The 25,281-nt window shown below is 49.1% G+C and overlaps 1 protein-coding gene and 1 long non-coding RNA gene across 17 annotated transcripts; one reads left to right on the top strand and one right to left on the bottom strand.

Annotated features, from left to right (window-relative positions):
• Positions 1 to 2,288: 2,288 nt before the first annotated feature.
• On the top strand, positions 2,289 to 25,242 carry LOC135283070 (uncharacterized). 16 transcript variants are annotated; one of them, XM_064393497.1, is made up of 11 exons: positions 2,289 to 2,345; positions 5,835 to 5,887; positions 8,997 to 9,050; positions 10,002 to 10,028; positions 10,626 to 10,685; positions 12,085 to 12,252; positions 13,367 to 13,528; positions 13,789 to 13,953; positions 15,068 to 15,232; positions 23,404 to 23,556; positions 24,731 to 25,242. In XM_064393497.1, exons 4-11 carry the CDS (start codon positions 10,013 to 10,015, stop codon positions 24,973 to 24,975), a joined length of 1,134 nt encoding a protein of 377 aa, XP_064249567.1. In that variant the 5' UTR covers positions 2,289 to 2,345; positions 5,835 to 5,887; positions 8,997 to 9,050; positions 10,002 to 10,012; the 3' UTR covers positions 24,976 to 25,242. The 16 variants fall into 16 exon arrangements, with proteins under 16 accessions (XP_064249567.1, XP_064249569.1, XP_064249566.1 ...); XM_064393499.1 differs by having other exon boundaries at positions 2,317 to 2,334; XM_064393496.1 differs by lacking the exon at positions 2,289 to 2,345 and adding an exon at positions 2,379 to 2,512.
• On the bottom strand, positions 6,195 to 20,659 carry LOC135283071 (uncharacterized). Its single transcript, XR_010348977.1, has 2 exons — positions 20,171 to 20,659; positions 6,195 to 7,666 (listed from the first exon to the last, which is right to left on the bottom strand). It is a non-coding gene; the product is annotated as an uncharacterized LOC135283071 (long non-coding RNA).
• Positions 25,243 to 25,281: the final 39 nt, after the last annotated feature.

Genomic DNA, 25,281 nt, shown 5'->3' with positions numbered 1-25,281 from the left:
AGAGCACTTCAATAAAAGCACCTGCATATAATCATTCCGTGATTATGTGTTCCTGAACGCTAACAGTGTCACCATGGTGTCCTTGGACCTGCATTGTCACAACTGACCCATGGCTCCATGAGGTTCCGTGGTGTCCCCAAGGTCCCTGTCAGAGGCTGGATGAGGTCGATGTCCCGAGACTCCTTGGGATGCTCGGAATGCCCGTGTGGGGCCAGGCCCGGGTCAGGCCTTGGTTTGTGGTGGGACTGAGCCCTGCCCCCAGCCCTGGCAGAGCTGTCAATCACACAATGGGGGGAGGGGCCAGTGCTAATCCAGCTCTGGCTCCCCCCAGCATTTCAGCGTTCTGGGGTGTTCCAGCCCTGCAGGCTCACAATGGCCTCTTGTTCCCATGAGGCCCACAGTGTCCCACTGGCCCCTTGGTTCCTTGAGGATCTGGAGTGTCACATGGGTTTATGGCATTTGTCCTTGCTGCCCCTCACATCCCCCTGCCCCACAGAGAGCCCCGAGCCACCCGTGAGGGACAGGCCCTGCTGGCCCAGGCTGGGCTCAGGGCTTGGCCTTTCTTCTTCCCCCAGCCAGCCCAGGCCTTGCTCAGCATTGCAGTTCCCTGCCCAGAGCCTTGGCCTCCCTGCACTCCTGGCCTCAAGGATCTGCTCTCAGCAGTCCCGGGGAGCCTTTGGCACTCCCTGCCCTCACTGGGGCCCAGCCATGCTCCAAGGCACTTGGAGTTTTGCTTCTGACTCCTTGAGCAGCTTCTTCATCCTTCTCTCAGTGCCTGAGGCTCCTGGACCCAGCCCCAAATCCACTGTGGGGCTGATTAAAACACAGAAAGCCCTGGGGGGCTCCTTGTCTTCCTTCAATTGTCTTCAAGTCTCCAGGGCTTGGGCAGTGATTGGAGTCAGTTTGGAGTTCTGTTAAGGAGGAAGATATCAAAGTGCACCTCATGATTTTTATTTTTTTAATCACATGAGTATTTTTTTTTAGTTTTCTGTTCAGAGAAAAGGTGACTGCAGCTTTCTTCAAGTGATCTTGGTGATGAATGTCTCTTTAGGAGGTCTGGGCACAGAGAAGAACGAGCCCCTTGCAGGGTGACCCTGTTTGGACAACCTGCTCCCCATCGCCAGCCTCACCATGTCTGACATGGCCCACCTGGGACTAGCATCCCAAAATACAAAAAAATTAATGTGATTTATTCTTTATTTTTAATATTTTAAATTAAATGTATTTATTATATTTATTTATTTGTAATAATAGTTGTTTCATTTTTATTACCTAATTTTATATTTATATCAAAAATCTGTTCATTTTTAGCAACCAATAAAATTAATGATCATTGGTTCTAAGTATCACAGTTCCCTTCATTCAGCGATTAACTTCTATTGGTTATTTGGTTATTGATTTCTCCCTCTTTATGCTAATTCGCCCTGTGTTTAGTCCTGTAGTAATCTTTTTAATCATCTTTTTCTCACACATGGTTCAAGAGGGTACTTAGCCTTACACGGAGGTAGTTTTGGGGCACATTTGGGGTAGTTTTGGGTCTGGGGAGGGAATTTAGAGAGAACTTGAGGGTCGGGAGGACACTTGGGAGAGCCGGGCAGGAAATGGGGGGGGGGGGGGCACTAACGAATTCTGTAGTACGAATTAGTAACGAATTCAGGGTCCAGGGGACCACTTGCGGGTCCAGAGGGGCCCTTGGAGGTCAGGGAGGGGAATCTGGGGCCCTTCGGGGTCCGGGCGGGCCCTTGGGGGGCTCGAATGGGGCTCTCTGGGGTGCTGAGGCTGAAGGCACAGGGCTAATGGCGCCCTGCGAAGCGCGGGGGATGACGGGAGATGAAGTCCTGGCTGCAGTAAAACTCCATGAGCGCCGCGGAGCATGATGGGAGCTGTAGTCCCGGAAGTAGCTCCACTGCGGCAGTTGGGGGTCCGGGGAGCCAATTGTCTATGCGAGCGGCCACTTCGGGACCTCAGGGGGCACCTGCGGGGAACCTGCGGTGTCGGGGAGCCCTGGGGGGAACCTGGGAAGTCGTTATGGGTCCCTTTTGGGCCCGGAACGTGACGGGACTTGTATGGCCGGAAAGGGGTTGTGTCGGGGCTCATGTTGCAGATGGAGGCCGGGCTATAATGACGCTGCATGGTGCGCAGAGCGTCACGGGAGATGAAGTCTCGGCTGCAATGGCCCTCAGTGGGTGCCGCGGTGCATGATGGGAGCTGTAGTCCCGGAAGGACCCATTGCTCGCTGTCATCCTCACCAGCCCATTCCAGCATTCCATCATTCCAGGGGCTGGTCCGTCACAGGGATGTCATAAATCCACTCAGTGCCTGCTTCTTGGCCAGGTGTCTGTAAGGTTGTTTCGGCAATGAGTCTGATTAAATTCTCTCACGGGGCACCTTGTGCCCACAGCACTCATTTCGAAGCCCAGGACAGTGTTCCGGGCAGTGACACGGGACACAGGCTCTGTCTGCAGCCATCCAGTGGTTGTTCTCACCACCACAGGCACACAGCACTTGCTGGGTGGGTTTGGGGTACAGTCAGTCTGCCAGGCTTCCCCATACTTGTATTCCAGCCCTCTTAAGCAAAACCCTCCCTAAATAGGTTTTTGATTTGGGAGGTCAAAAACTCTTTAATTTGATATTTCTGAGCCCAAATCCTCCCTAAATGAGTGTTTCTCAGCTCCCTAAACTGGTGTTTCAGACACAAAAATATCCTTAAATGGCTGTTTCTAAGCCCAAAATCTCTCTAAAGTGCTGTTTCTGAGCTAAAAAATAGCCCTAAATTGCTTTCTTTGAGACACGGAGCTCCCTAATTAATTTTTTTCGAGCCAAAAACCTCCCAAAAGCAGTGTTCTGGAACCCCAAAGCCCCCCAAATTGCTCCTTTTCGGCTCCAAAGCTCCTGAAATCACCATTATGCCCCCGAAGCTGCTGAAATAGGGGTTTCTAAGCCATGAAGTTCCCAAAATGAGTATTCAGAGCCCTGACGTCTCTAACTGCAGCCCTGTGCCGTCTGCCATCAGCCCCGGGGGTCACTCCCAGTGCCCCCAGTGCCCTCCCGGCGCATTCCCGGGGGCTCCAGGAGCAGGGAGGGGCCGCTGGCTGCGCCCATTTCCCCCCAGCCCAGCCAAGGAGCCGCTCCCTGACCGGAGCATTTCCACTTTCAGTTTCCAGGGCTTTACGGGAAATCAGTGTGAAACCGAGAAAGGTTTTACTGGGGCGGGGGGGGGGGGGGGGCGGAGCCCGTGTGGGCGGGAACGGGAGCGGGCGCTGGGATATACCCGGGTTATCCCGGGGCTATCCCGGATTAGCCCGGCGCGGAGCTGCTTCTTCCCAGCCCTGCCCCAGGTAAGCGCCAGCCCCCTGCTCCTGTGTTTCCCCGGGGCTTGCTCCTTCTGCTCCCGAAACGGATGCTTCTCAGCCCAAAAGTTTCCTAAATCGCTGTTTTGGAGCTCCAAAGCTCCCTAAGTAGGGACTGCAGAGCCCAAAATCGGCTTAAATCGGTTTATTTTTTTTGGAGCCCAGAAGCTCTCTAAATCGTTCTTGCTGATCTGAAAACATTCCCAAATCACTCTCCCTGATTCCCAAAGCTCCCAGCATGATTTTTTTTCTCAGCTTTGAACTCCCCAAATCATTGTTTCATAGGCCTGTGTGTCCGTAAATTGGTGTTTAAGTGTCCCAGTGCTCCCTAAATCAGTATTTCTGAACCTAAATGCTGTTTCAGGTCCCAAAAACTCCCCAGGTGGCTGTTTCTGAGCCCCAATGCTCCTGAGACTCCTGTCTTCTCAGCCGTGAAGTTCCCCAAATGCCAATATTTGAGGCCAAAAGCACCCTGAAATGGTGTTGCCGAGCCCCAAAGTATCCTAAATTGCTGCATTTGAACCCCAAGTCTCAGGACACTGATTTTTCTGAGCCCCAAAGCTCATTAAATTGGTGTTCCTGAGCCCTGAAGCTCCCCAGGTTGCTTTTCCTGACCTGCAAAGCTTCCTGAGATGCCTTTTTGTGTACTGCAGTTCCTTAAATGTGCTTTTGAGCCCGAGAGCTCCCTAAATTGGAATTTTGAGTTGAAAAGCTGCCTGGAGGGGACTTTCTGAGGCCAAAAGTTTCTCAAATCACTGGTTTTGAACCAAATGCTCCCTAAATTGGTGTTTCCAACCCCAATGCTGCCTGAAGTTTAGGTTTGTGCATAGCCCAAAATCTCTCTAAATTAGTGTTTCAAACCTCAAAGTTCCCTAAATCACGAAGTCCCAAAGCTCCCAAACTTGCAGTTTCTTAGCTCAAATGCTCCCGAATGTGAGTTGCTGAACCCCTGAGAACCCAAAATTGCTGGTTCTGATCTCAGAAGCTGCCTACATAATTTTTTTCGGAGCCAAACCCACCCCTAGATAGTTTGTAAGGCTGTGCCTGTGTGCTGGTGGAATGCAGTGGGAGAGGCTCTGCCAGAGGAGTGCCAGGGAGGATGAGGATGGGAGGTGTGAAGAGCAGCTGGCACACCTGGAGATCCTCAACAGGATGGGCAGAGTTTGACTTGTGTGCGTGAGCAGTGGAGGGGTCAGAGAGGGGGACACTGCCTTGGCAGCTCAGAAACTCCCTGATCATCAGGGAGAGTTGGCAGAAGAGCTCTGGGGCAGCCGGGAGGGGTCTCCAGGCAGGGAGCAGGTTCCCAGGGGAATGGCAGCTGCCCTGGCACTCGTGGCCAGGCAGAGCAAAGGGCTCCAGCAGCGTGGGGAATTTGGGAGTGATGGCTCAGCAGAGCTGCCTGGCGGGTGCACAGGGGGATGCTCACGGGCACCTGGTCCTGCCCCACATGGAAGGGCTGGGCAGGGACCTGCTCATCCGTGCCAGCCTGGGCTGGCACAGCCAGGAAAGAGTGGGGTCCAGGCACCAAGGGCAGGGACTGAGGCCAGCAGCAGAGCACAGGACTGGGGCTCCAGAGGAGAAGGCTTTGATGTACTGAACCAGGCGGTGGCAGAGGCAGCAGCTCTGGGGGGTTCCCACCCCCACGGGCCCCTCCCTCCCCCCCCCCAGCACCTCCTTTCTCGATTTGACACTGATTTCCCGTAAATGCTTGTCAGGAAATCTGACTGGGGGCAGGAGTGGTCTCTCCAAGAGGCCACAAGTAAAGCACTCATCTCCCGAGGCTCTCGGCTGAACAGACCGAGCTCCAGGGCGAAAAGGCAGCACAGGGAGGTGCAGCACAGCAGCAAAGCAAGCCAGCAGCACCCGGGGCTGTGTGAGCAGGAGCACAGCCAGGGGAAGGGCTGAACCCCTGCCCAGCACATTCACACCACACCTGCCCAGTGACAGTGGGGCCGTGGCACTCAGGAACCACTGCCCTGGTGGGTCACCGAGGTGGCAATCCTCCAGCTGTCCTTGAAGTGCCAGTGGAATCGCTGTTGGCAATACACAGCAGTGACACCCGCTCCCCACACGGCTTCCCAGGCAGTGACCGTCCCTGGGCTGGGCACTGCTGAGGGCACTCAAGGGCTGTGTCCAGTTCTGCCAGAGAACGGAGTGGGAAAAAAAAGCTTCCTGGCCCATCCTGGGTCCTTCACTGGCCTTTGCTGAGGTTTGAATGAGCCCTGCTGCCCTCCAGGGCCCCCAGGGCTTTCAGTGTCTTTGCCTCATCAAGGCCCAGCTGTGCTGCAGCGGGTGGGGGATCAGTCAAGAAGCATTGGAGGGAGACCACAAAGTTAATATTTAATGGAATTCCCATTCAAAGTCCATTGTCCATTCCCACCCCCAGTCTACAGACATTAATCCAGTTCCTAATTCATTCCTACAAAGAAAAAGACTGTCAATTCTGTCCTTACTTATTTATTTAATGTTATTTTTGTCCAATAGCAAAAATTGTTCCCATGACTCTTGCTACACATTAAGTGGGAGAAGAGTAAAAAGTAAGTAGCATGTTGATTAGGCACAGCCTGGATGCCATGAATACATTATGGAAAATTGTTTGTTTCTTTGATCTTGGCTGATCAGAAAAAAATTTAGTTGGAATATATAATAGATAATTATTTCATGGAATGAGTAGAACTTAATAATATAAAATATAAATATTAAAACAATAGCTCACCTTAGCACCCCAGAAAAAGCATAATGAGATTTAATCACCACTCATACAGTCTTCCTGATTTAACTCAAATACTGGTATTAATGTTGTATTAATGTTGTGTTAGACTTGTTATATATGCTTTAGCCAACTTGATTTAATAAGGAGACTTTATTCCATAATTAAAATACAATCCTAAAAAGGTCACAAGCAAAGATTAGATTGACGCTGAACTAGGCTAACAGAGTCAGGTGAGACAGGTTGGTGCACTTTGGCTTCTCTCCCCTGTACATCACAAAGAGACAGCTCTTACAAAGTCTTTTTATACATTTCTAAGCTCTAAGAGTTGTTGGGAGGGTTTCTTGCTTTCTTATAGTTGATCTTATTCTTTTAGCATATTCACGTAGTTTTTCTTTTCTTGTTGTCACTCTTGCTGAGTTTCCCAAAACTGGTAAATTCACTTTAGACGAAAATCTCCTGCAGTATACATTCTAGAAGACATGTATTTATTTTATTGATGATGCATATCGAATGCATATTGCTGGGGTTTGGTCAGACAAATAAGCCTCTGGAATCAACATTTCTGGAGATGAATATTCAGACTAGGATTTTGGTGCATATCGCTGTAATCTCATCAGAGGGAATTTCCTGGAATTCTCTTTTGGTATGCTAGGATTTTTATCAGGTGAGATTACTGTAGTCTCAGCACAAATTTATACATATCATCTATCACAGACTCAATGCATAATTCAAAATTTCTAATTTATTTGGCCTCTGTTGGCAGACCAGACTCTATTGGTCTCTGGGCAACAGAGACATCACTGACAATGCAGAAGAGAGAGTTTGTTGTTTTTTGGGGTTTTTCCTTTCTCCTCTCTCTCTTCCCCCCCCCCAATTTTCTTTTTCATTCTCCTCCCCACTTCTGTCTTTCCTCCTTCATTTTCTTTTTCCCTCTCAAAGCTTCAATTTTGGTTCAGGATTACAGGACTGGCCTTGCCTAAAATAATTCTCCTGTCTAAAGCAGTTGTCACGGCTCCTTCTAAATATGAGAGAGACAGAGAGAACAATTTGTCTCTGACTGTGAGAAGTGGGGTGAGACTTCCCTGGAAGCACAACCATCTTCCCATGAGTGGTGAGCTGAGGGAATGTCTGTGTTCATCAGTTATCAATGGCAGAGGCACATCCAGGACAGCTCCACATGCACATCATCTCTTCTTTGCTACTGTTTGAGAAGCCATTTGAGAGCTATTGCACTGCTTTCAGGAGAAAACCCCTCGAACTCTGAGCGTTTTATGCATTTATATGCTTTCCCTCCTTTCAGACCAGAGCAAAACAGGAAAAGGTAGTGGGAGGAAACAGAGCAGGGTTCAATCCTGGGAAAGCACCCCTGATATCTCCTGTCTGACCTTCAGTTAGACCCATGGGACATCCATGGGCCCTGGGGCTGTGACTTCTCTTGGGTCCCTGCCGGCATTTCTCTGTTTCTAATCCTCAGTGGAGCTCTTTTCCTCAGCTGGGTCTCTCCTCCCCTTGAACACCAGGAAAGCTTTCTGGATATGCAGCAGCTTTTGGCAAGGGGTTCCTTAATTCAGTCCAGGTCCTCCTCCTTCTCTGGAACATGGCCCTGGGCAAAGAAAACAGAAAGTCAAAAGGAGCAGACAACCCAAGGGAATGGAGTGCAAGAAGGAGAGGGAGAGCAGAGCATGGCAGCGAGCTGTGCCCTGAGCAGTCCCCGTTTCTGCCTTCACCTCATCCCTGCTGCTCTGATGGATGTGGTCAGAAGGGACAGGTGGCTTTGTTGGAAGGGTCAGCAGGGCCCTGCTTTCTGCAGCCAGCTGTGCAGAAGAGGATATTTAGGAAACTTCCCAGTCTGACCCTTCCCGAGGCTCTCTGGCCATCACACTCCAGCTACCAGAGGTGTTCAGGGCTGGGACCAGAGCCCCTCCACAGCAGTGCCCCAGTGCCCCAGTGGGCCCTGCTGGACTCCCCCCACTCCCACACCCAGCCCCCGTGTCCTCCCTGGTTCCAGCCCAGCTTTCCCAGAGCAGAGCCTCAGCTGTCTGATTCCATAAAGCCATTTATTCCCAGTGCAGTGACACAGGAACATCCTGAGCTGGTGCCTCTGAGGAGGGACCCCAACAAAGGAATCCCTTGGTTTTAACCCCTCACAGCGTGCATGCCCAAGGCTCAAGCCTGGCTCTTCCTCCAGAGCCCTCAGCTCCTGCTGGGTCTCTCGGTGTGCCTCCCCCAGCGGTGCCACCACTCTTGGTGCCCTTTGTTGTGCTTTGTTGGCCATTCACAAGCTGTTGTCTCGGGCTCCCACCTGGAGCTCAGCTTGCATCTGGCACTGCAGCTGGCCAGCCTCCTGCACCAGGTGTGTTCACAACCAGGGGGAGGGAGAGTGGGAGTGAGGTGGTTTCAGTTTTGTCTTTGTTACTCAGCTTGCTGCTCTATTGGGAATTGCTGAGAAAGCAAAGCAATCCTCCCCAAGCTGAGTCTGGTTTGCCCATGATGGCAACTGGTGAGGGATGTCCCAGGCTGTGTGTGAGCTCTTCAGTCGTATTTTCCCTCCTGTCCAGTTGAGGAGGGGGAGTGAGAGAAGTTTGGTGGGCATCTGGGAGCCAGCCAAGGTCACTTGTCCTTTCTCCATAGATTTCTTCATAGCTGGTCAGGATAACCTCCAGGATTTGAGTTTGAAGGAATAGAAAATTCCCCCTTTCCTCTGTGGAAAATTGTGGCTGGGGTTGAACACCAGGCTCTGCACTCGGCAAAAGCAGAAGGTCTTAATTTTCACCAGGGAAGATGATGTCTGTGAGAATTCTCAGAGCTCCAGGGCAGACAAGATGAGTTAGGGATTGGCTGAGAGTACAACAGAACATCTTATCTACTGCGTTATCTTCTCTAGTCCTGTGCTCACCACAGAGATTTTGCCCCTCTTTTTCCTTGCATTGCAGAGTGAACATAGAGAAAAGTATACGGGAGACAAGAAAAAAGGACTGAATATCTTGGTAAGAGCTGAATTCTGTTCAGACAGTGATAGAAGAAAAAATAAGTAAATTAAAAAATCCTGAGTAGATCAGAGGTTTGAGTAGTATAAGGGATATATATGTGTCTCAAAAGAGCTCTTAAAAAATGCATTTTTTAAATCCTTAGGGAAATACCATAGTGAAGCTTCCACTTTTTCATTTTTCATTTTCTTCTCATATGAACCTAATGGCCACAAAAAGAAAAAAAAAAAAAAAAAAAAAAGAGTTCATGGCAGCATGACCAAGGAGGCCAATTTGAGTCCATAAGTAAGTGTGGACTCATGGATCCCATTGCTCTTGTCTGTGGCCATCCTTGGGAACCCTTGGGATGGGATGTGTTATCCTGAGAGAAGTGAGGGCAGTGGAGGTCTCTCTCCTGAGCACTTTGCCTGCAGAACCCCTTCCAGAGCACAGCAGAAGGCCTGGCCTTTGGGGTGGGATCAGCTTGGTCACAGGGGTGACTTTCTTTGACCAGAGACACATCCTCCTCTAGCAGGGGGTGTTGCTGAGCAGGGCTTTGATGGTCAGGCTGAAATGAATGTGCCAAGGCACACAGACGGGGCCTGGGAGGTCCCTCTCCTGGAGTGTGAGGCAGAAGAGTCTGACCCTCTCGTGGGTGGCTGTGCTGTGGTGGGACTGAGGCACCTGTGTGGTGCCTGAGTGCTGTGCCAGCTGAGGCAGCTCCCTGGCCCAGGAGACCCTCAGTGGGTCCCGAGGGTCAGGAGCCCCCCAGCACTGCTGTGGGGCTCCTGGTCCTCAGGAGTGGCTCCTGGGCCAGCTGTGGGATATGTTCTGCCCTAGAACCTGCTCAGTGCAGTCCTGGAGCTCTTTGGGGAAAGGTCCTTGTTAAATGTCCTGTTTTTCTTTTTCATTTTATTTTCATATGTACCTGATGTCCTACCATGGTGTTTGCTGTCTCTATGGCTCTGAAAGGCTCAGAAAACATGTTCAAAGCCTCAGGTAAGTGTGCTGGATCCCATTGCTCTTGTCTGTGGCCATCCTTGGGAACTCTTGGGATGGAATGTGTTATCCCTGAGAGAAGTGAGGGCAGTGGAGGTCTCTCCCCTGGGCACTTTACCTGCAGAACCCCTTCCAGAGCACAGCAAAAGGCCTGGCCTTTGGGGTGGGATCAGCTTGGCCAGAGGGATGACCTTCTTTGACCCGAGATATATCTTACTCTAGCAGGGGGTGTTGCTGAGCAGGGCTTTGATGGTCAGGCAGAAATGAATGTGCCAAGGGACAGTGAAGGGACAGTGAAGGGTCCCTCTCCACTCCCAGAGTGTGAGGCAGAAGAGTCTGACCCTCTCCTGGGTGGCTGTGCTGTGGTGGGACTGAGGCACCTGTGTGGTGCCTGAGTGCTGTGCCAGCTGAGGCAGCTCCCTGGCCCAGGAGAGCCTCAGTGGGCCCCGAGGGTCAGGAGTGGCTCCTGAGCCAGCTGTGGGATGTGTTCTGCCCCAGAACCTGCTCAGTGCAGTCCTGGAGTTCCTTGGGGAAAGGTCCTTGTTAAATGTCCTGTTTTTCCTTTTGATTTTATTTTCATATGTACCTGATGTGCAGCTACCGTGCTTGCTGTCTGTGTGGCTGAGAAAGGTGCAGAAATGATATACAACGAATTCAGTAAGTGTGCTGGATCCCATTGCTCTTGTCTGTGGCCATCCTTGGGAACCCTTGGGATGGGATGTGTTATCCCTGAGAGAAGTGAGGGCAGTGGAGGTCTCTACCCTGAGCACGTTGCCTGCAGAACCCCTTCCAAAGCACAGCAGAAGGCCTGGCCTTTGGGGTGGGATCAGCTTGGCCAGAGGGGTGACCTCCTTTCACCTGGGACACATCCTACTCTGCCAGGGGGTGTTCCTCACAATTGGTAACCATTTCAAAGACATAGCACATCCCTTCTGGGATTTTCTTTCTTGGAGCACTAAAGGAGGAATCTCATCCTCGGTTTAGCTACAGGGACCTTTCTGCAGGTGAGTGCCAGTACTTGCCCACACTACCTGGAAACTAAGCCCTGCCAAGCAGAGATCCAGAGGTCTGTTGTTCCTGAGGGCCCTGTGCTGTCAGATCAAGCAATCTCACCTGTCCATAAATGCCCATTTCCAAAGGCCCCCAGCCAGTCCTTTGTTATGTTTGCCATCCCCATGCAGATGCCCAGGACCCCAGGATCCCAGGGTGCAGAGATGTCCCTGCAGTGGGCTTTTCCCAGCACAGACCAGCACAGCCTGGCCCCTGCTGGATCCCACCCCCTGGATTCTAAGTGCAGCTGTTCTCCTGCCCCCAGCTCTTTTCAGCTGGGATGCTGGCAGGGGAATGTCATTCCCTCAAGGGACACGAGGCATTTAGCATGGCCTGGGCTCGCCCCTGTGTCCAGGCCTTTGTGCAGTGAGGAGGCCGTGGGGTTCCTCCCAGTATTCCTCACCAGCTGCACAGGAGCTCCAAGCCCATGTTTAGAAGTGCTGCCAAGACTCCTTTCAAAAGGCAAAACTTGTTAGAGAAAAACATGTCAGGAAGAAAACGGGCTACAGTAGGGAGGCCAGGCTTCTTCCCACAGCAAACTCCTGTTGGGAAAGGATTTGAAAACCAGGACAGTGGTATGTGGTACCCAGAGGTGCATCAGCCTGTGAATTACACATCTCTGTTTTTCAGGGATGAGTGAATTCATTTCCAAGGCTGCTGAGTTAGAAAGGATGATTGAAAGAAAAAGAGGCCTGAAGCAAACAAATTGCTAAACAGGCAGGACATGAGGGAACTAAGTCTCAGCATTTTGTTTGACCTCTGAATAAAGAAATGAAGCAAAAAAATAATCCATTTCTGGATTGCACCTTGAGCCCAGTGTTTAATTCCTCTGAAGTGATTCTTTCTCCAGAAAGAAGAAACAAAAAATGACCTGCAGCAAGATCTAAGAAGAGACCCTCAAGAAGAGACTTTAAGAAAGAGGATATGAGCACCTCAGAGAGGATGGGTGGTCTCCCACTCAAGGGAGAACTGCCAGTTTCCCAGTAACACAAATCTTTTTCTACAGGAAGGAGAAAGAAAGAGAAAACCAACAAGGTCCTGGAATCCATGATAATCGAGGCCTTCCAGGAGCTCAACAATAAAATAAAAGCTCTGCATGAAGATTTCAAAAAATTAGAGGAGTCCACAAAGCATGAGGTTCAGATAATCAGAGCAGAGCTGGAGGAGAACCCAGGTGAGCAGGGCCATTGCCAAGCAGACCTTCACCCGTCTGAAGGCAAAAGCTGCTCTACAGGCCAACCACCCTGTGAGCTCCTCCTGCTCAGCTCCTCAGAGGGGATGGGGAGGGACAGTCCTTCCATGGGGAACAGCTTCTGTGATCCATGGCACTGGAACAGCTCCATGCTGAAGTGTTCTCTGCAGGTGGTCAGAGTCCCTGTTCTGTTCCTCACCTTTGCCTGGGGTGTGTGCTGGGAGTTCTCTCACTGCCCAATACTTGCTAAGGGTCCCCCCTTGAAGTCCTGTCCCTGTCTGTCTCCCTTTCCCACTGCCCTTCTGCTGCTGCCCCACTCCTGGTCCCGTGCTGGGGCACATGTGAGCTCAGCCTTGTTTCCCTGTTGATGATCAGCAGGGAGAGGAGCTCCCCTGAGCAGAGCCTGGATGTGTGTGTGAGCGCAGGGCCTGTGGAGAACAGCTCTGCCTGCAGGAGCTGGTGCTGGGAAGGGGAAGGGTCAGCTGGGGCACAGGCTCCAGTGTGGGCCAGGCTGGCCCCAGACTGTGCCCCTGGGCCTGGCTCAGGCAGGACACAAAGTGTATTGGGAACAGCCTCTGTCTCCAGGGCAGGGACAGCTGAGATCGGTCTGACCTGAGTCCTGTTCTTGCTCCAGCTGCAGCCAGCAAAGCCAGGGCAAGGAGCAGCCCAGGAGAGTCCAGGGAAACCCCTGCAATTCCTGCTGGCTCACGCCATTGTGGTCTAGGAATTAAGTGTGTGGTCCACTTTTCAAAGCTGGAGCTGTTTATGTATTGGGCTACAGAAAGGATAAACAAGATGCTGAAGAGAAATGAAAATTTGTTCTGAATTTCTTGGGCCCTCCCTGCTAAAAGGGTGTGGGTAAAGGCAAAACCATTTCCAGATTGTGTCTTCATGGCCAAATGGAATTCCTGTGAAGTGAGGATTTCTAAGGGGGAATGAGGAAGGAAAAATCCACCCACAGGAGAGCCCTGAGCAGAGACCCTCTCTCTGTCAGGGATATTGTATCAGAGCCTTTGGGCAAGCTTGTGTCAGATAGCTGTTCTCCTGCTCAAGGAGGAAACATCAGTGAGCCAGTGATGTCATTCTTTCATCACAGGAAACAAAGAGATGGCATTTGTATGGGCCCTGGAATCAATGTTGAAGAAGAACCTCCAGCAGCTCTCCCAAAGGCTTCAGATTCTGGAAGAAGATGTACAGGAATGGCCAGAGACCACAAAGCATGAACTTCAGCTTTTCAGAGGTTACCCAGAGAACAGAGGTGAGCAAGGCCATTGCCAAGCAGACCTTCACCCATCTGAAGGCTGAAGCTGCTCTACAGGCAAATCACCCTGTGAGCTCCTCCTGCTCAGCTCTTCAGAGGGGATGGGGAGGGACAGTCCTTCCACTGGAGAGCCCTGAGCATAGACCCTCTGTCAAGGGTTTTGTATCGGAACCTTTGGGCAAGCTTGTGTTAGACGGCTGGTGTGCTGCTCAAAGAGGAAACATCAGTGTCCCAGTGATGTCATTCTTTCATCACAGGAAAGAAGGAGAAAGAAATTAAAAGGGCCCTGGAATCATTGTTGAAAAAGAAGTTCCAGCAGTTCTCCCACAAAATTCAAACTCTGGAAAAAGAAATGCAGGAATGGCCAGAGACCACAAAGCATGAACTTCAGCTTCTCAGAGGTTACCTGGAGAAGAACCGAGGTGAGCAGGGCCATTGCCAAGCAGACCTTCACCCATCTGAAGGCAAAAGCTGCTCTACAGGCCAACCACCCTGTGAGCTCCTCCTGCTCAGCCCTTCAGAAGGGATGGGGAGGGACAGTCCTTCCATGGGGAACAGCTTCTGTGATCCATGGCACTGGAACAGCTCTATGCTGAAGTGTTCTCTGCAGGTGGTCAGAGTCCCTGTTCTGTTCCTCACCTTTGCCTGGGGTGTGTGCTGGGAGTTCTCTCACTGCCCAATACTTGCTAAGGGTCCCCCCTTGAAGTCCTGTCCCTGTCTGTCTCCCTTTCCCACTGCCCTTCTGCTGCTGCCCCACTCCTGGTCCCGTGCTGGGGCACATGTGAGCTCAGCCTTGTTTCCCTGTTGATGATCAGCAGGGAGAGGAGCTCCCCTGAGCAGAGCCTGGATGTGTGTGTGAGCGCAGGGCCTGTGGAGAACAGCTCTGCCTGCAGGAGCTGGTGCTGGGAAGGGGAAGGGTCAGCTGGGGCACAGGCTCCAGTGTGGGCCAGGCTGGCCCCAGACTGTGCCCCTGGGCCTGGCTCAGGCAGGACACAAAGTGTATTGGGAACAGCCTCTGTCTCCAGGGCAGGGACAGCTGAGATCGGTCTGACCTGAGTCCTGTTCTTGCTCCAGCTGCAGCCAGCAAAGCCAGGGCAAGGAGCAGCCCAGGAGAGTCCAGGGAAACCCCTGCAATTCCTGCTGGCTCACGCCATTGTGGTCTAGGAATTAAGTGTGTGGTCCACTTTTCAAAGCTGGAGCTGTTTATGTATTGGGCTACAGAAAGGATAAACAAGATGCTGAAGAGAAATGAAAATTTGTTCTGAATTTCTTGGGCCCTCCCTGCTAAAAGGGTGTGGGTAAAGGCAAAACCATTTCCAGATTGTGTCTTCATGGCCAAATGGAATTCCTGTGAAGTGAGGATTTCTAAGGGGGAATGAGGAAGGAAAAATCCACCCACAGGAGAGCTCTGAGCAGAGACCCTCTCTCTGTCAGGGATATTGTATCAGAGCCTTTGGGCAAGCTTGTGTCAGATAGCTGGTCTCCTGCTCAAGGAGGAATCATTAGTGACCCTGTGGAATTGCTCTTTCTTCACAGGAAAGAAGGAGGAGGAAAATTCAAGGGCCCTGCAATGCAGAATGGAGACATTACTTCAGGAGCTTTCCCAAAGATTTCAAACTCTGGAACAAGCGTTACAGTTGAGACAGGCATTCCCATATCATGAGTTCCTGCTTTTCAGAGCATACCTGGAGAACAACCAAGGTGGGTAGGGCTATTATTAAGAAACCTTTAATCTCTCTGAAGGCAGAAGCTGCTGTACAGAGCAACCACCCTGTGAGCTCCTCCTGCTCAGCTCCTCTGAGGGGATAGGGAGGTACAGTCCTTATGTGGGTAGAGGCCCAAAGAAGCTGACTGTTGTCATGAGATGCACCACCACAATCCATCCTATCACTAAAGTCAGCTTTTCTGAGCCTCTCAGCTGTTGTGATCTATGGCACTGAATCTCCTCTGTGCTGAAGTGTTCTCTGCAGGTGCTCAAAGCCTCTCTTGACTCTTGTCTTTGAGGAGTGTGTGTAGTTATGGCCTGACATCACCTGATACGTGGTAAAAGTGTACAAATCCACTTGCCCACTCACCTTTCTCATGACAGAGTGTTGTCTCCCACAGCCCACAGATGCTGTCTGGGGAGATGCAGAGAGATGATCCCCCTTCTCCATCCTGCCCCCCAGGCCTTTGCCAAATTCTCAGGAATACCCACAGCTTTCCTGCAGTCCATCCATCCAAAGCAATTCAAAGAACCTGGTAAGGAATAAGCCCAGTCACCCATCCAGGCTCAGGGCTGACCTGCTGCAAAGCAGTTCTGCAGAGAAGGACCTGGGGGTTCTGGTAGACAAAGAGTTGTCCAAGAGTCAGCAATGTGTCTTTGTGGCCAAGAAGGCCAATGGCTGCCTGGGCTGCCTTAGGAAGAGCTTTGCTAACCTCCAAGGGAGGAGCAGCCCTAGAGGGGCACATCTGGAGCTCTGTGTCCCATGCTGGGTGCCTCAGTACAGGAGAAACCTGGAGCTCTTGGGACGGTCCCAACTGAGGAACTACAAATGTGATCAGAGGCCTGGAGCATCTCTCTGGTGACGAGAGGCTGAGGGAGCAGGGCCTGTTTGGTCTGGAGAAGAAAAGGCTAAGAGGGGATCCCATCAATGGACAGAGGTGTTTGAAGGCTGGGTGTCAGGAGGATAAAGCTGGGCTGCTCTTGGTGGTGCTGAGTAATGGGATGAGAGGCAACGGACAGAAACAGAAACAAGGGATTTCCAATCTTACCCGTTTGGTGATTTGTGAGGGTAGGAGGAGCTTTTTAATCCTCTCTCCTCTCTCATGACTGCACCTGAGGGAACAGCTGAAGCTGTGCCAGGGTAGGTTTAGGCAGGATATCAGGAAAAGGTTCTTTCCCCAGAGGGTGCTGAGGGACTGAACAGGCCCTTCTTGGTCATGGGCCCAAGGCTGCCAAAGCTTCAGGGGCATTTGGACAACACCCCCAGGCACAGGATGGGATTATTGGGGTGTCCTGTGTGAGCCAGGAGCTGGAATCAATGATCCCTGTGTGTCCCTTGCAGCTCAGGATATTCTATGATCCTGTGATTCTTTCCAGAGCCCATGTGCCCTTGAACCTTGGGAGGTAGACACTTCAGGGAGAGAAGGACCACAGGATTGTGAGAGCCCCAGAGGAAGAGCTTAAGGGAATCTTGGGCTCAGGCCTTGGACAAGGCCTTGTCACCATCCACTGGCTCAGGGGTGCTCAGTCTGTCCTGATGTGGCTTCTGTTCTGTCAACCCCAGCTTGCCATGAAGTGTGTCCCTTTCCCGGACAAAGCAGCTCAGGACCTGGATCACTCATATTCCACTGTGCTTTGAGGTTGGGTCCTCTTTGGCAGGGAAAGGACATCAGAGACTTCTTGGTGTTTTTGAAGTGCAAAGGCCCAAAGGCCCAGTGTCATTACTGAGACAAGGTGTCCCTTCAGGGCAGGCAAGATCACTGTCCCAGTGATGCTGGTCCTTCCTCTCAGGAAGGACAGTGTAGCCTGCCAAGTGTCCTCTCGGGTAACTGGTGCACAAAAGTGGCCTTTGCTCCCTGGGAGCTCCTTCTCTGTGAAATCCCATGTCCTTTTCAGTCCATGTCTGGCCTTCCCTGGCCTCTCTTTCCCATCTGAAAATGAAGGAGAGGCTGAGCTCATCTCTCAGCAGATTTTAGTCCTCCTTGGACCTCAGAGAAGGTTGAGCCAGGAGCTCTATGTCTGGGAAACAAAATCACACACCCTGATTTACTGTTTCCTTTTGGAGACATGAGAGCAGAACTAGTTAAGAGAACAGAGTGGGGAGGAGGGGAGTATGAGGGTGGTCTCAGAGCAGATAGTTGGTGAACTCTGGATCCCCCTCCAGTGTGTATTAGGGGACACATCCTGAGAAGAATCAAAACCTGAAAATTACTGCAGACAATGAGCAGATTTCAAGGCACTCTGAAAATATTGCAATGGGGACGTTTCAGTTTGCACCAGGAAATAGTCAAGGAGCAGCTGGGCTGTGGTGGGGAAGGTGTATCCCTACACCATATAGGACCAGTGAAGAGCCCTGCAGCTACAGCCCCTCCCATTTTGTGGCAAACCAGAGAGTTCTCCTGGAGGGAAATTAATCTCCTTTGTTCCCTATCCCCTCTCCCCTGCCACCAGCATGGCATCTTTCTCCTCAAGAATGCCCACCTGGATTTCAGGTCTGGTTGGAGTTCTTGCTGGTGAACAACCAAGCATCCCAGTGCCTCAGGCTTTGTTCCCTTTGGAGGACGGTCCAGGACTCCTGGATGTTTCCCCACTCTGAGAAGCAGCGTTTCACTCCAGGAGAATATCATCACTTCGGGCAGAGGCTTGGGCTGTGTCTGAGAACATGGGGACCTAGGAAGCCTCAGAAAATCCATCTATTGCCTGCTTTTCCCTTTTCCCCAGAGACATTTTAGAAATACAACTTTACAGCTCTTCCCTATGCTATGAGGAAGCACTGGGAAGATGATGGAGTTGAGTCTTCAGTGCAGCTCTGGAAAGCACATTCCCCCCTCTCAGAGAGCTGCTTGGAGAAGAACATGCCCAGGAAAGGGTGATTTGATGACGTTTTTCACTGTCATGTGCTGCCCAAGGCCCTGCCTGTGCTTGTCAGGAGCCCTCACAGCTCTGGGCAGCCAGCCAGCACTGCCACTGCAGCCCCAGCTCCCACTCCTGCTTTGACCTCTTGGGCCTCTCAGGAAAAGTGTCTGGAGCTCGTCTTGCTCCAGGTGACCCCAGCAGCTGGTTCTTCTTTCAGTCTGAGCTGAGCTAGAGGACCACATCTGATGCCATTGCACCTTGCTTAACTCCTGCCAGGGATGAACCCTTTCCTGATGAGTGTGGAAATCTGAGACAAGAAACCCTTATCCTTGTGGAAGTGTATCACTCTTCCACTCTAATCTGTGTGGAAGCATTATCCTAGACTGGTGCTCTGCTGTTACTGAGGAGTAACTGCTTAAAGATTGAAAATCACCTTCTTCAGACTTTGCTAAGGAGTTGGTCCTTACAGCTGTTGTGGTTTAACCCCATCCAGCAGCCAAGCCCCACACTTGGGGCTACTCACTGACTCCCCCACCAGCAGGATCAGGGTGCAAATTGGAAAGATAAAAGTGAAAATACTCAGGGGTTGGGGTAAAGACAGTTTAGTAGGGAAAGCAAAAGTCAGGCACTCAAGGAAAGCAAAGCAAAACACCTATTCCCATGGGCTGGCAGGAACTCAGCACCTCCAGGAGAGCAGGGCCCCATTCCATGGAACTTGAGAAGACAAACACCACCACTCTAAATGTTCCCCACTTTCCATACTGAGCATGTTGTATTATGTATGTTGTCTTATGTCTATGTCCTAGCTGTGTCCCCTCCCAACACCTCATCTCCCTAGCATGGTCATATGAGAAGCAGAAAAGGCCTTGGCCCTGTGTGGCCAGTGCTCAGCAATAACAAAAACATCTCCATTATCATCCCTGTGTTCAGCACAAGTCCCAAAGACAGCCCCACACCAGGCACTGGGAAGAAAATTGACCCTGTCCAAACCAGCACACAGGACTGATAGAGACTTGCTGATTTCTCATAATATGTGGGTAAATCTGTAATTAGCTAACAAAATGTTTTTAAGACCTTTTTGCCTGTAGTGGTTTTGGTTTGCTAATTTAAGATTTCCCGGTCAATGCACCAATTAGTGTGATGGGTTCAGTGCTCACTAATCACCAGTGCACTCACTAGAATATACTTACTCATTTTCTGCTGTGAGAGAAGATTAGGAGACAGGCAAAGCAGGCTCAAAACTTTAAAAGGATACAAAGGAAAGTTTAGTAGCAGTAACTAAGAGTACTAAGAATCAGAACAAAGCTTTAAGAGCACTTCTCCTCTCCCTGCAACTTTTCCTTTCCTATTGGCAATGCAAAGAGACAAAACTTAACATTTTCAGTCAGTTTACCACCTCTAGAATAGTCTTCTTTCAGTTCACTTAGGGAGAGAAGTCCCTCTTGTTAATCTTATGGCGACATCTCCACAAGAAAAACAGCTCTCTTGTGGCTCTCAATTTCTACGAATAGCAGCTACCCCGGGGAAATCTGCAATCATGAAGTCCCTCCCATTTTCCACAAGCTTTCCCACAGCTGTGTTTATGGGCCATGTCAGCTTATGGGGTACTGTTTTAAAGATGGGCTCTTCAAAAGCAGGAGTTCTCTTTATCTATCTCTAAAATCATCTTCATTTCTGGGAACAGAGATCTGCTTCTCTCCCTGGGGCCACAGGGTCTTCATCACTCTTCTCTCTCTGTTCAAATTCTCATAGGATCACAACTACTTCAACATTTGCTTGCTTTAGCATGGAGGCTTTTGCCAAACAAGTTATCTCCCTATACTTGCTAATGTGTTACAGGGGAAAAAGTCTGAATGTATCAATTGCATTAGTCTCCATAGCTTTGCAATAGGATTTCAGCTCCAAGATCAAGGCATCTCCTCAGCCCTGCTATCTGGGACTTTACTCTTTGTTCACTGGCCTTGATGCCTTTGTGTTGCTCCTCTACATTGTCTGCATTTTCTTTTCTCTCACTGGAGGGAGAATTGAAGCACTGAAAGAGTTACTATCTCGCCCGGGGCCTGCAAATGGTCACTGACCTGGCCGAGCTCGGTGCTTGCAGATGGGAGCTGCGGCTGGGCTGGGCTGGGGCAGGGCCCGGGTCTCAGCAGCCGGGCCAGAGCTCAGCAGCAGCACAGCGGGGCCGATGGCTTCTCGTCCCCCTGCCCGGGGGTTGCGGGTCAATCTCAATGGCGGCAGAATCTTTCCCGAGCCAGCCCCGGGGGCCCGGGGCTGCTCCTGGGGCCTGGCGCACCCAGCTGGGCCCGGGCTGGCGGCGGCGCAGGGTTTAACAAACAGTGAGATGTCGGAAATCGCAGCCGTGGCCCAGCCCGGCCTCTGCCCCATGGCACTGCCCTCGCCCTGCCTGGCAGCCCATGGGGCCCGGTGGGCGCCCCGGGAAGGGGCCTGGCCCTGCAGCAGAGGCTGCCCGGCCTGGCCCTTGTCACCTCTGTGCCGACCGGGAAAGAAAGAGATATTTCCTGGGATTTTCCGTCTTTTACGTGTTTGTTCATAGAAGCATGTACAGCTTTTAGTGCTTTTACAGACTGTCAAACCTATTACTGATGGGTTCTTTTTGTCAGAAATGGAGGAAACTGATAGCAGCTTCTCTGAAATCATCACTTCTGTGCTACAAAACTAGGACATTGCCCTATGGCATAACAAAAATAAAGGGAACAATGGTTAAAAAACCAGAAGCTATAGATTATGTTTAACCAGGAACTAATAACTGCTCAGGAAACATATGAACATATGTTGAGTAATTATTTTTTCAGAGATGGCACCCCAACAGAGTTGGCTGTAGTAGCAAAGAGGCAACCTTCAAAATTTGTAATTAACACTGGGGCTTAAAATCTCTTTGATTACTCCCACAAAAGCCAAAACCCGAAACTTTTAGTTCTGGATAAAAATAAAAATTGTTTAACTGGCTTTAATAGAAAAACCATTATCTGTTATTCTGCTGAAATGCGTTGCAATGTAATTAAAAATTTAAAACTAAGAGGTGTTATGGTAGGATGCATTCGGCTTACAATTCTCTTGTTTGGCTATTGAAAAAAGCAGACAGGAGGTGGCATTTAACAATTGATTATCAAATGCTTAATGCTAACATGGGACATTCCATCGCAGCTGTCCCAGATATTGCAAATCTCACGGCTACGCTTTATGTGCAGGCATCTGCACATAAAATAATGGCAGTTTTGGTTATAAAATATTGGGTACTCTGGGATACTAGAGAAATCATGTTCCTGAATTTTCTATAATAGCAAGACCCTTGTACACATTAATGATACATATATCTCAGTTGGTCACAGATCAAATGGATGTCACTGAAGGACCCACAAAACCTACAAAGTTACAGATAGCTGTGACTCCAGTCATGTTAGCTCTACAGCACCCTTATAAGCCTAGTTCTGTACTGGGTGCTCCTGCATTCACCTCAGACTCTGAAGTCAAAGCTGTGTAGCTCACTGGTGCCTCAGCCAAACACATTGATTGGAAATCAAAGTACAGAGCAGTTGCTTTCCATATTGAAACAGGACTGGAAGCAGTAGAAGACGAAATGGGGAATGCACAAGTAGGAGAGCTGAAAGCTGTATTTCTGGCAGTAAAGGAGAAAACAAGATCAAGAATTATTGAGAACTCCTGTTGGGAGGGGCTGAGGGACCCAGAGATACACCCAGTCCAAGTAGAGAAGAATCAGAGTGCTTATTGTAAAGAAATAGGACATAGGAAAAAGAATTGTCCTAGGTTATGGATTCCAAATTCAGATCCTTGGGGCATCAGGATACCCTTATGACACAGACAAGGGGTTAATTCTCAGCCTGCTGATGGCAGAAGTCGAATGATGGGGACTGGGAAAACCTGCCCTAGCAGACCCAATGGTTGCAATTAGGCTAGGGAATCAAAAAGAAACTGAATTTCTGGTCAAAACAGATGCTTCACATTCAGTGTTAAATCAAGAACTAATACAAGTGGATAAAGATTTTGTAAAAGTAATAGGAGCCACTGGCCCACAAAAGAAAATGTACTTTTTGCAGCCAGTTAAGTATCAAATAAGTAAACAAACTGGGATACATAAATTTTTATACATGCTGGAATCCCCAAAATCATTATTGGAATGAGACTTGTTAGAACTATTAGGAATTGGAATAACTTTTAGGCAAGGAAAAAATAAAATCTAAAATAAAGGAAGATCAATTAATCAGAAATACTAAGCTTAACATTGATGCAACCTGAAGTGAGAAGTAAAGTGCCTCAAGAAGTCCTGGATCAAGTATATCCAGGAGTGTGGGCAGCAGGGACACCAGTTCGAGCTAAAATGCAACTCCAATAGAAATAAAATTGAAACCAAGACCCAGCCCTGTTAGAATTAAACAATATCCATTGAAAGCAGAGAATCAAAAAGGGATAAAAGAAATAATTAGTACTTCTTTGAAATTTGGATTACTCATAGAATATGAATCAGAATATAATACTTCCATTCTTCCAGTTAAAAAACCTTATGGTAAGAGCTATAGATTAGTGCATGATTTAAAAGCAATAAACAAAATTGTGGTGGATTTTTACCCAGTAGCAAACCCTACACCCTGTTAACAAAGTTTAAAAAGTAATCAAGTTTATGGTACTATATTTAAAAGATGCCTTTCCCATTTGGCTTTAGCCAGGATAATCAGAAGCTATTTGCTTTTGAATGGGAAAATCCAGATACAGAGTGAAAGACCCCATTAACCTGGACAGTGTTACCCCTAGATTTCAAGAACAGCCCTACCATAAGCCCAGCAACTGGGACCTTACAAGAGAGCTGTTGCTGACTTCTCTAAGCCATTGGATGAGGTAAGCAAGGCTTGGCCTGGGGGCTTGTGAGCCATCGCAGCCATTATTCTTAACATTCAAGAGGCCTGTGAGTTCACTATGACTTTGACACAGTCTCTGGGGTGTTAGAGCAGAAGGGGAGTCACTGGCTTTCCCCTCCTCCATTCCTGAAGTATCAAGCTATACTGGTAGAACAAAATGCTGTTAATATTGTAGCCCCTAATACTGTAACACAGCATCTTTTCTCAGTGGAGCTACTTTGGCACCTGTAGCCCACAACTGTTTGGAAATCATGGAGACAGTTTACTCCAGCAGACCTGACCTGAAGAAGGAACTCTGGAGGATGCTGAGGACTCCTGGTCCACACACAGAAGCAGCATTATAAAGTCAGGGACTCATAAGGCAGGATATGCAGTGACCACTGCCCTCAAGGTAATCAAGGCAAAACTTTTATCTGCAGTGATAACCATGCAGCAAGAAGAGATAATTCACTTACAAGTCCTGGAACTGGCAAAAGAGGGGAGGATTAATATATGGACTGACTCCAGATGTACATTTGGTACAGGGCCTGCTCAGGGTGCTGTCTGGAACAGAAGATTGCGCGAAGATAGAGGTAAATAAGTTAAGCATGCTGAAAAAATTTTATGTCTATTGGAGGCTGTAAATTTAGATGAACAGGTGGCAGTCATGCACTGTAGAGGTCACCAAAGGGTAACACTGAACAGGAGCTAGGAAACAGATTGGCAGACCATGAGGCTAAATAGGCAGCAGAAGGGGCTCAGACTGAGGCACTGGCTTTGATACCAGATGGTAAAGCCATGGGTACAGACAGAGAATACCAGCACTCAGGTGGTATGAAGAGGATATGAGGCTGGTGAAGGACTTAGAAGCAAACAAGCATGGAACTGTGCTCATTACACCTGACAATCTGGTTCTTATACCTTCAAATATATTGTGGAAGGTAGTCCTAGTAGAACATAATGAAACTCATTGGGAAGCAAATGCATTGTAAGCAGATTTGACTAAATGCGTAACAGGCCATAATCTGTATACCACTACCAAACTGATCACTCAGCAGTGTGCAATTTGCCAGAAAAATAATACAAACACTACAAACAGCATAAAATTGGTACAACTGGAAAAAGGAAATATAGCAGGGCAGCAATGGCAAAGTGACTTTTCTGAAGTCCCAAGGAGGGTACAGGTACCCATTGATACTGATAGACATCTTCACTGGTTGGCAGGAAGCTTTCCCATGCAGAACAAATACATCTATTTATAGAAGATACTGAAGTACTTTTAATAAAATTATACCTCAATTTGGGGTACCAGCTACAGTATCTTGTGACAGTGGTGCACATTTCTGTGCACAAATAGTTCAACAAGTCAGTAAGGCCCTAGGGATAGACTGGCAATTACGTAACTTATCATCCACAGGGCAGTGGACAAGTAGAGAAAATGAACCATTTAATCAAACAGCAATTAGCAAAGATCTGTCAAGAAACAAATTTGCATTGGAAACAGGACTCCAAGTTGCTCTACTCAGAATTAGTGTCAAACCATGGTCTAAGGAAGGCCTAAGCCCATTTGAAATGTTATATGAGAGGCCTTATCAAACTCAATGTAGGGGAGAAGACATCAGTCAAATAGGAGAAGGATACATGAAATGGTACATAAAACTCTGGGAAAACAATTGAACAAAATTAATAAGAGGGTTTTGGAAACCAAGGCTAAAGGTTTGGATCAAGCAATTAATTGGTTTAAATGGAGACTGGGTATTTGTTAAGGCTTTTTCAGGTCAGTGTCTGGAGAAGTGGAATGGATCACACCAGCTGCTTCCGACAACCTTCATGCCAATCAAGATCAAAGAATAGCCTGCCTGGATTCACTATTCAGGAGTATAGAAGGCATCCAAAGGAGCATGGACATCAGAGCCAATAGGACCAACGATCTTCAAGTTCTGATGCTGACCCTTGTGATTCTGATCAGTGTCATAATTCTGGCTCGAATCTTTACCTTACCCTGGATATAGTCCTCACATTCCCATCATCTATTCCAGTATGGCTGGGGAAAAATCTCTCAAATTTTAATTTGGCCACTGTGGTTATGCACAGAAATGAAACATGCTTGAAACAGGATGGGAAGAAGAAAAATGGGACTAGTATTCTAATTGAATAATTCAGGAAGAAATACAGATAGGGTGTAGAGGAATCAATACATCCACACACGGAAAACTTGTATAATTCAAATCACTGTAAGGGATTTTATAGAATATAATAAAGGAAAAATAATTGGTCAATCTGTTTGTGCATCCAATCAATGCTGGCACAACTTTACC

This window comes from Passer domesticus, chromosome 18 (assembly GCF_036417665.1).
Source record: "Passer domesticus isolate bPasDom1 chromosome 18, bPasDom1.hap1, whole genome shotgun sequence".
In the NCBI taxonomy this organism is placed as follows: Eukaryota; Metazoa; Chordata; class Aves; order Passeriformes; family Passeridae; genus Passer; species Passer domesticus.
Note: the sequence above shows the minus strand (reverse complement) of the source record. Positions and strands in the feature narration are given on the sequence as shown.